The sequence below is a fragment of the Bombina bombina genome, chromosome 4, assembly GCF_027579735.1.
Source record: "Bombina bombina isolate aBomBom1 chromosome 4, aBomBom1.pri, whole genome shotgun sequence".
NCBI classification, from domain to species: Eukaryota; Metazoa; Chordata; class Amphibia; order Anura; family Bombinatoridae; genus Bombina; species Bombina bombina.
This window is the reverse complement of record NC_069502.1, coordinates 743,546,618-743,565,515: the sequence shown is the minus strand read 5'-3', so window position 1 is coordinate 743,565,515 and position 18,898 is coordinate 743,546,618. Positions and strand designations below refer to the sequence as shown.

At 35.6% G+C, this 18,898-nt stretch overlaps 1 protein-coding gene across 1 annotated transcript in view; it reads left to right on the top strand.

The window, feature by feature from the left end:
* SMOC2 (SPARC related modular calcium binding 2) overlaps positions 1–18,898 on the top strand; it is a 369,443-nt gene that overhangs the window by 194,328 nt on the left and 156,217 nt on the right. Inside the window, exon 8 of the mRNA XM_053710993.1 lies at positions 8,052–8,238. Coding sequence (XP_053566968.1) covers positions 8,052–8,238 — 187 coding nt within the window. The remainder of the gene's footprint in view (positions 1–8,051; positions 8,239–18,898) is intronic.

Below are 18,898 nucleotides of genomic sequence, written 5' to 3'. Positions count from 1 at the left end.
TCTGCCTCTATGTGCTATTGCATTGACTTTTTATAACGCATTTGTTGATTATGCAAATCTACTGTATTTACTGGTCCTTTAACTCTCCCCATATTTTGAATATAGTTTTATGACTGTCTAATTTCTGTTCTCTTTCTATGGACGCAATACCTGCATGTATATTTTGTCCAAGTATACATGCAGGTTTGCATCTTTCATCTTTCTAAAAGAATGTGAATTTTATATAGTTTTTTTTGTTAACAGAGGAAAATATAAAAGGGTAAAATATATATAATATATATGTTTTTGTATTGTTGTATAATCCTTAGTTTATTAAAATAAAACAGCTTAACTATTTGACTCTTGTGTTAACTGTTACTTTATCTATTACAACACTACTGGTTCATTTCATATCTCTACATTTTTCACAAGCTGGACATTATCACTAATCCTAAATCCTAATTTAAGTATTAACAAACTTACCTCTTGCATTACTTTATATATTACTACTCTACTGGTTAATTTCATATCTCAATACCTTTCAATAGTTGAACACTGATCCTATATATATATATATATATATATATATATATATATATATATATATATATATATATATATTTATATTATATAGAGGTTGTCCTTGGTTTATGCTGGGGAATAACAGGTATAAAATTAACCCAGTTATATTATGTAAGTCAATGGGAAGTAAAGGATTTAGGTTCCAGACCCCTCTCAAAATTAAGATTAAAAATGTAATATAATATTATAGCTTAAAGGGTCTACACCAAAATTGTTATTGTTTAAAAAGATAGATAATGCCTATACTACCCATTCCCCAGCTTTGCACAATCAACATTATTATATTAACATACTTTATAACCTTTAAACCTCTAAATGTTGGCCTGTTTCTAGGGCGCTACCAACAGCCTCTTATCACATGCTGTTTTATAAGTTACTGTTATCTATATGGCCCACATAGATTAGCATTGTGCTCACTCCTGTGGCGTTGTGGATAACACTGTACTAATTGGTTAAAATGCAAGTCAATAGATAAGAAATAGCCATGTGATCAGGGGGTTGTCTGCAGAGGATTAGGTACAAGGTAATCAGTGAGGTTAAAAGTATATTAATATAACAATGTTGTTTATGCAAAACTGGGTAATGGGTAATGAATGGATTATGTATCTTTTTAAAAAGACATTAAAACGTTTGAAATAGACTGTCACTGTAATATATATGTAATATTGTTATTATATAATATTGTAGTATATTTAAACCCCTCAAATTAATGCTGTAAATGTAAAAACAGCAATATAAATTTGTTTTTATGCTTTCAGGGTATGATCCATCAAGGTAGTTGGAGGTTCTGTTGATCAGCCAGTAAGCAGTAGTTTTATTTTTCTGCATATAAATAGGACATTTTCAACATTTTTATTTTAGCATGCAAACAGACCTACACTTTAATATCAAAAAGGCCAGGATGGAAAAATATTTTTAATATGTTGCTGCCTATTTTTATGCATGATAGAAATATTTTTTACAGTTCACTGTACTGGCCCTTTAAAAAAGCAAACAAAGGGCAAACTACTCACATGTGTGTATTGTAAATGCAGTTGGCAAAACCTTTCCTACAACTGTTTTCTGTCAGCTAAGAAGCCTGTGGAACAACTTCCTAAATAGTGGTCATGTGAACACTTGGAACAGGCACTATTGTGTAACTCCAGGCTTGTCAAAACAATAAAATATAAATGGGTAAACTATACCTGATATATTTATTTTGCATTGTTATGTTTTTTTTTTTAATTAATAAAATAAGGATAATATATCCCTACTATTTGACCCTTGTGTTAACCATATGCTTACCTTATCTATTACTACACAACTGGTTCATTTAATATTCCTACACCTTTTAATAGCTGGACACTATAATTTATCCTAAATAACAGTGTGCTTAAACCATTAAATATATTTTAAGTTTTGGGGGTCTGTCTGTCTATCTGTCTATTTATTTATCCATCTATCTATCTGTCTGTCTATCTATCTAGCTATCCATCTGTCTGTCTTTCTTTATGTAAATTTAATTTATAAAATATCACAATAGCTATTGGGAATGCATTTTATCTGCTACTTTACACTTGAGGGCACTGGTATGATTAAACAACGGGTTTGCATTTATAACCTCTAAATATTATATGTTGTATATAAATATTAATTTACCATTTATTAGCAACAAAATGCAAGCCGTTCAATTTGTTTTCTTTAAAGCAAAAACTTATTAATAATATTTTTCCATAAATGTTAACAATTTCTTCTACAAATCCACATCTGGTCATGTTTAATATTGACCAATTATTTTTCTTAATCCTTTTCCTGTTTAAGTAAATCTGGAAAAAATAAGCACCTGCACATTTCTTTCTACTAGTAAAACCAAATGTAATAAACTTGCAACAATTTCTCCTAATATATTTGAACTTTTTTTTTAAGTTGTACCCGTCAGTAAAATTATTCTTTTAGAGGGAAATAAAGTAACATAACATCATTTGTATATTGATAGTTTTTTTTTAATTAACTGTTTAAAATTTCATTAATTTCTAAACTGAAAAGGATAAATATATCAAATAAAACTTTATTAAAAAAATTATGGTTTTTTGTTAGAAAATATTGACAGCATTGCTGCCTCCAATCTTTATTTAGCCCTCAAAATGTGCGCTTTCATGCTTCATAGCCAATCCAAAGCTGATACAGGAATTAATTGGAGGGTAGTAGAAATAGTTCTTATGATGAACCTAAGAAATTTTGAGCAAAGAGAGATTTTTCCACTTAATCCTTTATTATGTTTTAAGTTAAATTAACTGGGACAGAAACTTTTACATTTCAAATTTAAAGTGATGGTAAATCCTAACATTTTTGAAACGCAAGGATTTACTAGTGCAACAATGGTAAATCCGAACGTTATTGAAACGCAAGGATTTACCAGTGCAACAAGTAAAGGGGACTTTCAGTCATGAAGTATAAAATAATTCATGCTGAAAGTTCCTTTATTTACCTGCAGCGTATGCCGCGCTGAGCACCTCAAGTCCCCCAAAAACAGAACGCTATTTTTTCAATGAGGTGACGTTTCCACCTCTTAGCCAATAGCCGAATGGCACAGCTGGCATTATACAGGATAGCTAGCACACTATTGGCTGAGATCAATTAACTGGAAAAATAGTGTTTTGCCGTGGACTGCCTGAGGCACTCAGCGTGGCGAACGCTGCAGACAAATAAACAAACTTTCAGCATGAATTATTTTATACTTCATGACTGAAAGTCACATTTATTTGTAGCTCTGGAAAATCCTAGAGTTTCAAAAACTCTTAAGATTTACCATCACTTTAATTAAGAGTTATTTATTGAAAAAAGAAAAGAACTTATTTTGTTCCCTACCACTATGTCCGTTTAAAGGGACAGTAAAGTCAAAACTAAACTTTCATGATTCAGATAGGGCATGCAATTTTAAACAACTTTCCAATTTACTTTTATCATCAAATTTGCTTTGTTCCCTTGGTGGTATTTTTGAAAAGCTAAAACCTAGCTAGGCTCAAACTGATTTCTAAACAGTTGAAAACCGCCTCCTAGCTCAGAGCATTTTGAAATTTTTTCACAGTTAGTCTGTGCTAGTTCACATGTGTCATATAGATAACATTGTGCTCACTCCCGTGAAGTTATTTAGGAGTCGTCACTGATTGACTACACTGCATGCCTGTCAAAGGCACTTAGATAAGGAGGCTGTCTGCAAAGGCTTAGATACAAGGTAATCACAGAGGTAAAAAGTATATAAATATAACTGTGTTGGTAATGCAAAAACGGGGAATGGGTAATAAAGGGATTATCTATCTTTTTAAATAAGAAATTTTTTGGTGTAGACTGTCCCTTTAAACATAGTGGCCTATAAACAACTACAGAATATCACACACATGACTTCTGACACTCAGCTGGACTGACTGCAATTAGGTAGGCTAAAATGCGCTCATTTATAAGAAACTGTTATTTTTTTCCAATTGATTAATCTTGCACTAAATTAATTTTAAACGTTGATCAGTGGGAACTAACTGCTGTATTGATATAGAGTTCATTAACCCCTTTCTGCCATTAGAACATTCCATGCCGTCCTAACCATTCTGGGCTTTAGCGCTGTTAGGAAGGCATGGAACGTCCTGTACTGATGCCATAACGGCTTCCTATATGGAATCGCAGGCGGGAGGATATGATCCCATCATTGAAATCATGCGATTGCATGAACGATTACATGATTTTAATTTTTTACTTATTTGTTTACATAGTGACTTTGTTAATAAGTATCGTCATGAAAGGGTTAATTATTTATTTATTTTATTTATTTATACTTATGTCTATTTAAATCAGTTTAGGCAGAACCTTTAAACTCTTTGAAGCTTGAAAAAAAAGATGGGACACGTATGTGTGTAACATTTTTAATTAACTAATAATAATAGCAAAAAATAACTATTAGATAAATAAAGATGTGTTTTTCCCTTCCCAGTTCAATATTAATGGGCATAACCTGTAAACTTAACATTGCAAAATAATCAGAGCACTGGGAAACTTTTTTTCTCTTGTTTATATGCTATGTACAGCAGGGATTGGATCTTAAGGGGCATAAAGAGATTTCAACCACCAGACTGAAATAAACATTAGCACTGTGCGTGTAAGTCACTCAATAAACATAGCTCTTTTCATTTATTTTCTGGAAGCAAATCATGTTCCACAATATTGGATTTTATTCAACACTTAACCTGAGCTTTTTCTCTCACGGAGAATTAAAAAAAAAAAAATCTAGTTGCAGCACAAATTTTAACCAGTTATGTTTGTACAAATACTATTTTAACACAGTTTGTATCATTTTAGTTGTACCATATGCAGCAATATGAAGATACTCAGTTAAAAAAAAGACATTCAAAATTAAAGTTTTTATAGTTTTAGATAGAGCGTGCATTTTTAAAAAGCTTTTTAATTTATTTATCTTTTCAAATTTACTTCATTCTCTTGGTATCCTTTGTTAAAAAGCTTACCTAGGTATGCTTTTTAACAAAGGATATCAGAAGCATATTTAAAGTAACAATTTGACATGATTATATTGAGAGGTCTAAAATTACCACTAAATTGGATTGAGGCTCACTTTCACTACTAGTAAACCCTATACCATTCACAGAACATCCAATACATTTAAAGGGACAGTTTACTCAAATATTTTCTCCCCTTTAATTTGTTCCCAATGATCCACTTTACCTGCTGGAGTGTATTAAATTGTTTACAAGTATTTCTATTACCCTTATATTGGCATTTGAAATTGTTTTTTTAGCCTCTGGTATCCCCATCCATCCTGTAAGTTTTTGGCCTTGAGGCCAAGCTGTGTTAACACAGCCAATAGAAGAAATTACACGCCTAGTTGGTTATAGGTGAGATAAGGTAATAAAATGTTTATAGGTGAGATAAGGTAATAAAATGTTAATTTTTCATTGTTCTCTCCAAGTATTGGTGATTGGTTTATGGACAGATAAAAGATAAAGAAGCAGGTATATGTACACAATGTGATAAAGTAATGAGAGCTGATTATACCTACAAGCTCAACCCATGTTATTAGGTTGTGGCTTCAAAACACAAAATCAGCTAATTCATATACACAAATAAGCCTTAAAAAAGCAAATCTCATACATTTTATACTCTGCAGCAGGTAAAAAAAAAAGTAATTGGGAACACCTTAAGGATAAAACTATTTTATAGTATACGGTCCCTTTAAGGGTATATGTGGCAGAAACAACTTGTGCAATAAAGTTTGTTTTAGTTCAAACTTCTCTGAGTTTCAGCTTTAACCTTAATCCACCCTTAACACCAAACCTCATTCTAATTAAGTTTACATACAAAAAGAACTGTATAGTTTATATTTTATCTGTGCCTATTTATAGTTATCTGTGGCTGTAGTATAAAGATTCAATTGTGCAAGTTACATAATGTTTACAAATTGTAATCATCTTAATCTTAACTGACATAATATAAATTATGTTTAATTACATGAATTTTAATGCAGAATTAGAGGTCTGTGACCTCATATAATTAGTAATAGCTCTTCCCAGTACTTTAATACCAGTACCCTGTAATTATCATTATCCATTCTGTTTGTTTCTGTCTGTTAACATTATCCCAGCCTTTCCCTTTCTGTTAGTGTAACCCTAGCCTTAATCATTTAACCACAAGAAATTTTGCAAATTGATCATTATTCTATTACTTATTGGACATGGTACATGGAATGCAATATTTTTGTCTTAAAGGGACACTGAACCCAAATTTTTTCTTTAGTGATTCAGATAGAGTTTGGAATTTTATGCAACTTTCTAATTTACTCCTATTATCAATTTTTCTTTGTTCTCTTGCTATCTTTATTTGAAAAAGAAGGAATCTAAGCTAAGGAGCCAGCAAATTTTTGGTTGAGGACCATGGACAGCACTTTTTTATTGGTGCTGTCCAATCAGCAAGGACAACCCAGTTTGTTCACCAAAAATGGGCCGGCATTTAAACTTAGATTCTTGCTTTTCAAATAAACAAACCAAGAGAATGAAGAAAATTTGATAATAGGAGTAAATTTGTAAGTTGCTTAAAATTGCATGCTCTATCTGAATCACGTAAGAAAAAACTTGGGTTCAGTGTCCCTTTAATATAGATTGGCTTCTATTTATTGCTTTTTAGGTATATACATTAGAAAAAAATTGTTATAGAGCAAGTTTAAAAATGCACAATTAACATACATCTGTTTTATAAGAGTTCAATATTAATACCAATCACATAATGTGCTACCTATCAAATGGTTGAACTTTATCTGTTTTTCTCTTTTGTGTTTCTATCAATCTATGAATCTATCTCAAATATTTTCTTATACAACAAAAAGAGCAGAAAATAAACACGTTAACATATTTTTGTGTGGCATAAGGCAAGTTAGAGCTGTAAAAGGGACAGTCTACACCAGAATTTGTGTTGTTTAAAAAGAGAGATAATCCCTTTATCACCCATTCCCCAGTTTTGCAGAACCAACACAGTTATATTTATATACTTTTTACCTCTGTGATTACCTTGTATCTAAGCCTCTGCAGACTGCCGCCTTATCTCAGTTCTTTTGACAGAGATGCATTTTACTAATCAATAACTCCATGGGAGTGAGTACAATGTTAACTATAAGGCACACATGAACTAGCGGCCTTAGAAATTAGCATAGGTTTAGCTTTCAACAAAGAATACCAAGAGAACAAAGCATATTTGATGCTAAAAGTAAATAGGAAAATTGTTTAAAACTGCATGCCCCATTTGAATCATGAAAGTTTAATTTTGAATAGACTGTCCCTTTAAAATTCATTTGGCGCCAATAGAAACTGCATGCATGTTTACCTCTGATCCTCAGTTGCTCACAGGTTGATAAGGATAACAGAATTTGTAGTAATCACAAGATCATGTTTTGCCTAGAAGCAAAAAACTAAACAATACAATAGAAAACTGTAATATGTATTACAATTTCAGGTGCACCAAATAAAGATGACTCTAAAGGGACATGAAACCCAAGATTTTTCTTTCATGTTTCAGATAGAGAATACAATTTTAAACAACTTTCTAATTTACTTCTATTATCTAATCTGTTTTATTCTCTTGGTATCATTTGTTGAAGGAGCAGCAATGCACTACTGGTTTCTAACTGAACACATGGGTGAGCCAATGACAATCCGTATATATATTCAGCCACCAATCAACAGCTAGAACCTAGGTTCTCTACTGCACATGAACTTGCCTAGATAAAAATTTCAGCAAAGGATAACAAGAGAAAGAAGCAAATTAAATAATAGAAGTAAATTGGAAAGTTGTTTGAAATTGTATTCTCTATCTGAATCATGAAAGAAAATTTTTGGGTTTCATGTCCCTTTAATGTCCATTTGAACCATGTCCTTTTTCATGAACAAATAAATGATGTGACTGGTAAATTATTGTAAATACAGAGTTAATAAAGCATATGTTTATTTTCTTTTTCATAGCATCATCATGTGACCAAGAACACCAAACAGCGTTAGAAGAAGCAAGGCAGCCTAAGAATGATAATGTTTTCATACCAGAATGTGCTTATGGTGGTCTGTACAAACCTGTGCAATGTCATCCATCTACGGGATATTGCTGGTGTGTTCTTGTTGATACAGGAAGACCCATACCTGGTACATCTACAAGGTAAGATGACACTAATAAAACCTACATTGGGCCTCATTATCAAAACTTCTCCGGCATGGAGAGAAATCATGCAAAAATTAATTAGCAATAAACAAGGCAAATTAAATAAAAAAATAATAATAATAATTAAAAAACAGAATTTATGCTTACCTGATAAATTACTTTCTCCAACGGTGTGTCCGGTCCATGGCATCATCCATAACTTGTGGGAATATTCTCTTCCCCAACAGGAAATGGCAAAGAGCACAGCAAAAGCTGTCCATATAGTCCCTCCTAGGCTCCGCCCACCCCAGTAATTCGACCGACGGACAGGAGAAAAACAGGAGAAACCATAGGGTGCCGTGGTGATTGTAGTTAAAGAAAGAAATTCATCAAACCTGATTAACAAACCAGGGCGGGCCGTGGACCGGACACACCGTTGGAGAAAGTAATTTATCAGGTAAGCATAAATTCTGTTTTCTCCAACATTGGTGTGTCCGGTCCACGGCGTCATCCATAACTTGTGGGAACCAATACCAAAGCTTTAGGACACGGATGAAGGGAGGGAGCCAATCAGGTTACCTAAACGGAAGGCACCACGGCTTGCAAACCTTTCTCCCAAAAATAGCCTCCGAAGAAGCAAAAGTATCAAATTTGTAGAATTTGGCAAAAGTGTGCAGGGAAAGACCAAGTCGCTGCCTTACATATCTGATCAACAGAAGCCTCGTTCTTGAAGGCCCATGTGGAAGCCACAGCCCTAGTAGAGTGAGCTGTGATGCGTTCGGGAGGCTGCCGTCCGGCAGTCTCATAAGCCAATCGGATGATGCTTTTCAGCCAAAAGGAAAGAGAGGTAGCAGTAGCTTTTTGACCTCTCCTCTTGCCAGAATAAACGACAAACAGAGAAGACGTTTGTCTGAAATCTTTTGTTGCTTCTAAATAGAACTTTAAAGCATGAACTACATCTAATTGTGTAACAAACGTTCCTTCTTTGAAACTGGATTCGGACACAAAGAAGGCACAACTATTTCCTGGTTAATATTCAAGTTGGAAACAACCTTTGGAAGGAAACCAGGTTTAGTACGCAAAACAACCTTATCTGAATGGAACACCAGATAGGGCGGATTACACTGCAGAGCAGATAACTCAGAAACTCTTCTAGCAGAAGAAATAGCAACCAAAAACAGAACTTTCCAAGATAACATCTTGATATCTATGGAATGTAGAGGTTCAAACGGAACCCCTTGAAGAACTGAAAGAACTAAATTCAGACTCCAGGGAGGAGTCAAAGGTCTGTAAACAGGCTTGATCCTGACCAAAGCCTGAACAAAAGCTTGAACATCTGGCACAGCTGCCAGTCGTTTGTGTAACAAGACAGATAAAGCAGAAATCTGTCCCTTTAGAGAACTCGCTGATAATCCCTTATCCAAACCTTCTTGAAGAAAGAAAGGATCCTAGGAATTTTGATCTTACTCCATGAGAATCCCTTGGATTCACACCAACAGATATATCTTTTCCATATTTTATGGTAAATTTTTCTAGTTACAGGTTTTCTGGCTTTGTACCAGAGTATCTATCACAGAATCCGAAAACCCACGCTTAGATAAAATCAAGCGTTCAATTTCCAAGTCGTCAGCTGGAGGGAAACTAGATTTGGATGTTCGAATGGACCCTGTACTAGAAGATCCTGTCTCAAAGGTAGCTTCCATGGTGGAGCCGATGACATATTCACCAGGTCTGCATACCAAGTCCTGCGTGGCCACGCAGGAGCTATCAAGATCACCGAGGCCCTCTCCTGTTTGATCCTGGCTACCAGCCTGGGAATGAGAGGAAACGGTGGAAACACATAAGCTAGGTTGAAGGCCCAAGGCGCTACTAATGCATCCACTAGAGTCGCCTTGGGATCCCTGGATCTGGACCCGTAGCAAGGAACCTTGAAGTTCTGACGAGACGCCATCAGATCCATGTCTGGAATGCCCCATAATTGAGTCAAACTGGGCAAATATCTCGGGTGGAGTTCCCACTCCCCCGGATGGAATGTCTGACGACTCAGATAATCCGCCTCCCAGTTTTCCACAGCTGGGATGTGGATCGCAGATAGGTGGCAAGAGTGATCCTCCGCCCATTTTATGATTTTGGTCACTTCTCTCATCGCCAGGGAACTCCTTGTTCCCCCCTGATGGTTGATGTAAGCAACAGTTGTCATGTTGTCTGATTGGAATCTTATGAATCTGGCCTTTGCTAGTTGAGGCCAAGCCCTGAGAGTATTGAATATCGCTCTCAGTTCCAGAATGTTTATCGGGAGAAGAGACTCTTCCCGAGACCATAGACCCTGAGCTTTCAGGGAGTCCGAGACCGCGCCCCAGCCCACTAGACTGGCGTCGGTCGTGACGATGACCCACTCTGGTCTGCGGAAGCTCATTCCCTGGGACAGGTGATCCTGGGTTAGCCACCAACGGAGTGAGTCTCTGGTCTTCTGATCTACTTGAATCACTGGAGACAAGTCTGTATAGTCCCCATTCCACTGTTTCAGCATGCACAGTTGTAATGGTCTTAGATGAATTTGCGCAAAAGGAACTATGTCCATTGCTGCAACCATCAACCCTACTACTTCCATGCACTGAGCTATGGAAGGTCGTGGAACAGAGTGAAGAACTTGACAAGCATTTAGAAGTTTTGACTTTCTGACATCTGTCAGGAAAATCTTCACTTCTAAAGAATCTATTATTGTCCCAAAGAAAGGAACTCTTGTCGACGGAGACAGGAACTCTTTTCTATGCTCACCTTCCACCCGTGAGATCTGAGAAAGGCCAGAATGATGTCTGTGTGAGCCTTTGCCTTTGAAAGAGACAACGCTTGTATCAGAATGTCGTCCAAGTAAGGTGCCACTGCAATGCCCCTTGGTCTTAGAACCGCTAGAAGGGACCCGAGTACCTTTGTGAAAATCCTTGGAGCAGTGGCTAGCCCGAATGGGAGAGCCACAAACTGGAAATGTTTGTCCAGAAAAGCGAACCTTAGGAACTGATGATGATCTTTGTGGATAGGAATATGTAGATACGCATCCTTTAGATCCACGGTAGTCATAAATTGACCCTCCTGGATTGAAGGTAAAAATCGTTCGAATAGTTTCCATTTTGAACGATGGCACTCTGAGAAATTTGTTTAGAATCTTTAAATCCAGAATTGGTCTGAAAGTTCCCTCTTTTTTGGGAACTACAAACAGATTTGTGTAAAACCCCATTCCTTGTTCGACAGTTGGAACTGGGTGTATCACTCCCATTTTTAACAGGTCTTCTACACAATGTAAGAATGCCTGTCTCTTTATTTGGTTTGAAGATAAGTGAGACATGTGGAACCTTCCCCTTGGGGGTAGTTCCTTGAATTCCAGAAGATAACCCTGAGAAACTATTTCTAGTGCCCAGGGATCCTGAACATCTCTTGTCCAAGCCTGAGCGAAGAGAGAGAGTCTTCCCCTACTAGATCCGGGTCCCGGATCGGGGGCTACTCCTTCATGCTGTTTTGGTAGCAGCAGCAGGCTTCTTGGCCTGCTTACCCTTGTTCCAGCCTTGCATCGGTTTCCAAGCTGGTTTGGTTTGCGAAGCATTACCCTCTTGTCTAGAGGCTGCAGAGTTGGAAGCCGGGTCCGTTCCTGAAATTGCGAAAGGAACGAAAATTAGACTTATTCTTCGGCCTTGAAAGGCCTATCTTGTGGGAGGGCGTGGCCCTTACCCCCAGTGATGTCTGAGATAATCTCTTTCAATTCTGGCCCAAAAAGGGTTTTACCCTTGAAAGGGATATTAAGCAACTTTGTCTTGGAAGATACATCCGCTGACCAAGACCTTTAGCCAGAGCGCTCTGTGCGCCACAATTGCAAACCCTGAATTTTTCGCCGCTAATCTAGCTAACTGCAAAGCGGCATCAAAAATAAAGGAATTAGCTAACTTAAGTGCGTGAATTCTGTCCATAAACCTCCTCATACGGAGTCCCTCTCTACTGAGCGACTTTTCTAGTTCCTCGAACCAGAACCACGCTGCTGTAGTGACAGGAATAATTTATTATTATTATTATCGGTTATTTGTAGAGCGCCATACAGATTCCGCAGCGCTAATGCACGAAATAGGTTGCAGGAGGTAACCTTGCTGTACAAAAATCCTTTTAAGCAAACCTCCAATTTTTTATCCATAGGATCTTTGAAAGCACAATTATCTTCGATAGGAATAGTAGTGCGCTTAGCTAGTGGTAGACTGCCCCCTCGACCTTAGGGACTGTCTGCATAAGTCCTTTCTGGGGTCGACCATAGGAAATAATTTCTTAAATATAGGAGGGGGGGACAAAAGGTATGCCGGGCTTCTCCCACTCCTTATTCACTATGTCCGCCACCCACTTGGGTATAGGAAAAGCGTTGGGGTGCACCGGAACCTCTAGGAACTTGTCCATCTTGCACAATTTTTCTGGAATGACCAGGTTGTCACAATCATCCAGAGTAGATAGCACCTCCTTAAGCAGTGCGCGGAGATGCTCTAATTTAAATTTAAATGTCACAACATCAGGTTCTGCCTGTTGAGAAATTCTACCTGAATCAGAAATTTCCCCATCTGACAAAACCTCCCTCATGGCCACTTCAGATTGGTGTGAGGGTATGACAGAGCAATTATCATCAGCGCCCTCCTGCTCTACAGTGTTTAAAACAGAGCAATCGCGCTTTCTCTGAAATTTAGGCATTTTGGATAAAATATTTGCTATGGAGTTATCCATTACTGCCGTCAATTGTTGCATAGTAACAAGCATTGGCGCGCTAGAAGTACTAGGGGGCAGTAGACACAGAAGGAGATGATGTAGAACTATGTCTACTCCCTTTATCTGATGAATCATCTTGGGCAACTTTACTATCTGTGGCAGTACTATCCTTATTTTGTTTGGACGCTATGGCACAATTATCACACAATTTTGAAGGGGGAGACACATTGGCTTCCATACATACAGAACATAGTTTATCTGAAGGCACAGACATGTTAAACAGGCTTAAACTTGTCAATAAAATACAAAAACCGTTTTAAAAACAAAACTGTTACTGTCTCTTTAAATTTTAAACAGGGCCACACCTTTTTTACTGAATATGTGAAAAACTATGAAGGGAATTGTTCAATTTTAACCAAATTTTCACCACAGTGTCTTAAAGCATTCAAAGCATTGCACCCCAAATTTCAGACCTTTAACCCTTAAAATGAAAACTGGAGCCGTTTACAGTTTTAACCCCTCTACAGTCCCAGCTACAGCCTTTGCTGCGACTTTACCCAAACCCAGGGGGGTATACGATACCAAATGAAGCCTTCTAGGAACCTTTTCAACCACTTCCAGACCCCACACACATGCAGCTGCATGTCCTGCTCTCAAAAGTAACTGCGCAGTAATGGCGCGGAAAATGAGGCTCTGCCTACTACATAGAAGGCCCTTCCTGACTGGGAAGGTGTCTAAACCAGGGCCTGACGTAAAAAAAAAACGTTCCCCAAAGTTATAAAGTGTGAATTTGAACTTCAAGCTGAATAAAATGCCCAAATAAAGCAATCGATCTAGCCCATAAAAGTGTCTACCAGTTTTATAGCCCATATTAAGCCCTTTATTCTGTTTGAGACTAAGAAAATGGCTTACCGGTCCCCATGATGGGGAAAATGACAGCCTTCCAGCATTACTCAGTCCTTGTTAGAATATGGCTAGTCATACCTTAAGCAGAAAAGTCTGCCAACTGTTTCCCCCAACTGAAGTATCTCATCTCAACAGTCCTATGTGGAAACAGCAAACGATTTTAGTTACTGCTGCTAAAATCATATTCCTCTCACAAACAGAACTCTTCATCTTTTTCTGTTTCAGAGTAAATAGTACATACCAGCACTATTTTAAAATAACAAACTCTTGATAGTAGAATAAAAAACTACAACTAAACACCACATACTCTTCACCATCTCCGTGGAGATGCTGCTTGTTCAGTGGCAAAGAGAATGACCTGGGGTGGGTGGAGCCTAGGAGGGACTATATGGACAGCTTTTGCTGTGCTCTTTGCCATTTCCTGTTGGGGAAGAGAATATTCCCACAAGTTATGGATGACGCCGTGGACCGGACACACCAATGTTGGAGAAAACAAGTTTAATTCCTTTTTTGCATACAATTAAAAAAACTAATAAAGGGTTGCAACAATGCAAATTGCCATTCTAATTAACCCAGTTAAAATATTAACATTAAAAACATTCCAAGACATTGTGGGCTAGATTACAAGTAGAGAGCTAAATTATTGCGCCCATCACGGATGGCATCAGCCTATGGAAGCGCGCTCTTGTTAGAGCAATGTTTCCCAGCAATGCGAGCACAAGGTGGCGTTCACATTGCTGTGAACTTGTAATACCAGCGCACATTAGCGTGTGCTGGTATTACACAATGGAGCGCAAATATCGATTTCATGAAATCGATATTTAGCGATCCACTTGTATTCTGCCCCTGAGTCTGGAAGAGAATTTTTTACCATTTGAATTATGAGGCATAAGTCAGATATCATAAAGCCAGTTTCATGTTTTGTAGTGTCTTATGATGGTTAAATGTAACACAGAATTAAAAGCTTTATTAAAAGTTTTTAGCAAGAAAATAGCATGTTTGAAAGCAAAGCAGTATTTTGTGCAGTTTATTCTGAATAAATGTAGCATTTTTAAATATACAATTTACTACAAAACAAAGATTTTCAGAAATAAAAATATATAATAAAACATTATTAAATATCCTTGTCACCACATACTTAAAGGGACATTGAACCCAAATTTTTTTTTTTCGTGATTCGGATAGAGCATGCAATTTTAAGCAACTTTCTAATTTACTCCTGATTATCAATTTTTCTTTGTTCTCTTGCTATCTTATTTGAAAAAGAAGGCATCTAAGCTAAGGAGCCAGCCAATTTTTGGTTTAGTACACTGGACAGCACTTTTTTATTGGTGGGTAAACTTATCCACCAATGAGCAAGAACAACCCAGGTTGTTCACCAAAAATGGTCCGGCATCTAAACTTACATTCTTGATTTTCAAATAAAGATACCAAGAGAATGAAGAAAATTTGATAATAGGAGTAAATTAGAAAAGTTGCTTACAATTTCATTCTCTATCTGAATCACGAAAGAAAAAAAAAAATGGGTTCAGTGTCCCTTTAATGTGCTAAGAGGCTTACTTTTTTATGGTTATTATTATTATAATTACAGAGTGGATGGTTTTGTTATATGGAGGGTTTTCTACAATATATCAAAATTTTACTGTTTGAAATTTAGACATTCTATTATTGACAGTCTAAAATTATTTATTCTTATAGTGGAGAAAATAAAGTTGACTTTGAGGTACCAACATCTCTGTATTTCATCTTTTATTTTTTTCTTTATTTTGCATTTCTTTAAAGGGACAATGAAGCCCCAAGTCACAGCCCTAGCAAACTATTTCAAGCCACACTGCAGTGCAATGTGAATTTTTAAAAATCCTGCTTAAGCTTTTTATTTTTTATTTTTTTATCATTCTATTGGTGCTGTGTACATGCGCCTGGTGAATGTGCATGGTGCTGATTGGTTTGTGTGCTCTGTGTTCAGTGCACATAGCATACTAGCTAAATAGTTCCCAGGTGTGCAATGGATGCCCATTCTCTCTTTTTTTTAATGAGATGTGAAGGGATTACAATTTGATTATGGTGCTTTTGTATACTTCAAATAAAAATGTTGAATTTATACAAATTCATATATTTTATTATAGTTATTGTTTATCATTAGAGTGCAGGGACTGTAATTTGATGTTTGATTGTATCAGTTTTTTCCTTAATCTGGATTCTCGTGCATCATCTAATATATATGTCTTTTTTTCATATTTATCACTTTACTTAAAGTGCTACCACATTAATGTATAAATATATATATATATATATATATATATATATATATATATATATACTATATATATATATATATATATATATATATACTGTATGTATATATTACAAAACATATCAATGTAGCAGCATTTATGTATATTATTATAAATATTTATATTTATAAACCAGCTGTAAACCACAAAAGACCTGTGGTTACTTTCCATAAAATTAATATCACAGATACTAGGGAAGTTATGCCTCTTGTACTGCATATGTGGTTGTTTGATTTATATTGGCTGCACATCATTGACATTATTATGCACTTTGTTTATTTTTTATTTACGCAATATTATTTCCTCCAAAACCTTACTGCAGCCAATTATATAATTATTTAGTGATGTGGAAAAAAAATCCATGAAGAGAATAATGCTGGCTGACATCAATAGTGGTAGCATTTCAAGAATTCTTGCACAACCAATTGATATAATTATCATGAGTGCAGTTTATTATTTAAAATAATGCGCTAATTAAAACAGCAGACAATAACAAGGTACCTTAATGTAATACTAACCATGAGGGGACACTATTTCAAACTGGTGGTGAAATAATTCAAAATCTTTCCATTTAAACTCAGAAAGATCACATTTTACTTAGAAGAGTGCACCCTTGTTGTAAATATAAGGAAACACTTTGTCATCAAACTGTGGGAACACACATTTATTTAAAAAAAAAATCATGGAGAATGTTGTTTTTTGAATCAGAAGAAGGATTATCGAGCAAAGGAAGCTACTGGAGATTTTCCAACACAGCTCAGAGCATTGCATTAGCTCTGCAAGACCAGAGTTAAATGGCAGAAGGTTAATAGTGTTGTGAGCAATTTACATTTCAACAAGGACTTCATGAGATCAATTGCCTGTCCAGAATTATATTTCACTAAGGTCTTTTTCCACATACAATATGTACCTTGAGGTAACCCAATCATTATCCCTGCATAGAACACAAGGTGGGAGCCAAAAGGCAAAGCTGTAGTATTGATTTTTTTTTTTTTTTTTGCAAGTAGTAGAGAGACCTAATGGTATTCAGGAGATTGTTGTGGAACATGTAAAATGAGTGCTAAAAAGAAAAAGCTAAATACTTTCACTCAGAAGTTTTCAATCCAATGTAATGCTCACCACACTAGTATTATTATCATAGTTTTTCTCTTCTTTCTCTCATTTTATCTATCTATTTATCTATTATCTATCTATTTATCTATTCCATCTATATAACTATATCCATATAGCTATCTATTCATCCATATCTGTCTATTTATCGATATCTATCTATTCATCCAAATCATCTATCTATCTATCTATTCATCTATATCTATCTATTCATCCATATCTATCTATCTATCTATCTATCTATCTATTCATCTATATCTATCTATCTATCCATATCTCTCTATTCATCCATATCTATCTATCCATTACTATCTATCCATTCATATCTATCATCTATCTATCTATCTATCTATCTATCTATCTATCTATCTATCTATCTATCTATCTATCTATCTATCTATTCATCCATATCTATTTATCTATCTGTCCCATATCTATATATTGCTCTATCTATTCATCCATATCTATCATTCATCCATATCTATCTATCCATATGTATCTATCTATTCATCCATATATATCATCAATCTATCTATTTATCTATCTATCCTTTTCTGCTTCAATCGGTCTATCAGGCATGTCAGTAACAGTGACAGTAATTTAGATTTATTAAGATCTGGTTAGAGGCACTTGCCTAACTTTCCATAGATTTACCAAATTCACTAAGACAAAATGTTCAACAGCTAGGGCCAGATTACGAGTGGAGCACAAATTAACACATATTAACACATACATATATATGTATATAAGCACATACTGTACATATATATATATATATATATATTGCGAATACACAGTTCCCATAGACTTTTCAGTGGCCGTTTTTTGTCTAACACCCCACACCCACCAACTTTAGCCCCCCCACATTTATAAAATTAACCAGATCTGATCTCTGGTTAATTTTATAAGCGCTAATTGCTACCGCAAGCATATGAGGCTACCTAGGTTTAGCTTTCAAGAGAACAAATTTGATGATAAAAGTAAAATTGGAAAGTTTTTTTTTAAATTGCATGCCTTATCTGAATCATGAAAGTTTAATTTTGACTTGACTGTCCCATTAAATAATGGTTACAAAAACCTATGTAAGCTTTATATGAAATAATGCTCCTAGTGGGGGCTGTGACAGAGTGGTACTAAAATGTTAATTTTCCATTGCTCTCTTTAAGAACCTGATATTCAAAACCTCATTGCTCAAGCCATATATTCTAAGAAGTTTTGTCGGTACAGCAAGGCCCATAACAAAATGTTTTAAAAACACAATATTTTATCTTGAGAAGATTTTATGTTGCTATGTAGTGTTCTGTATGTGAAACAAGATTCCTACATTGCAATACAAGGTCTAAAAAAATGATGAATGCCGGTGAGGTTTTGAATATCAAGCCTTAAGTATTGGGCCTTTGAGGTAAACACTCATAAATAAGATAAGAAGGACTTTGTGTAAATAATTAGACAGATAAGAGGGTCTGTTTTCCATACAAGATCAGCCCATTACATTGGGGTGTGGTTTTTAAGGAGTAGAATGATATTTCATACATAAAATAAACCTAAAGGATCAATGTCCCAAACACTTTAATATCTGCAGCTGCAGCTGGTATGAAAAGTAATTGGAAACACATTAAGGGGAAATAATTTTACAG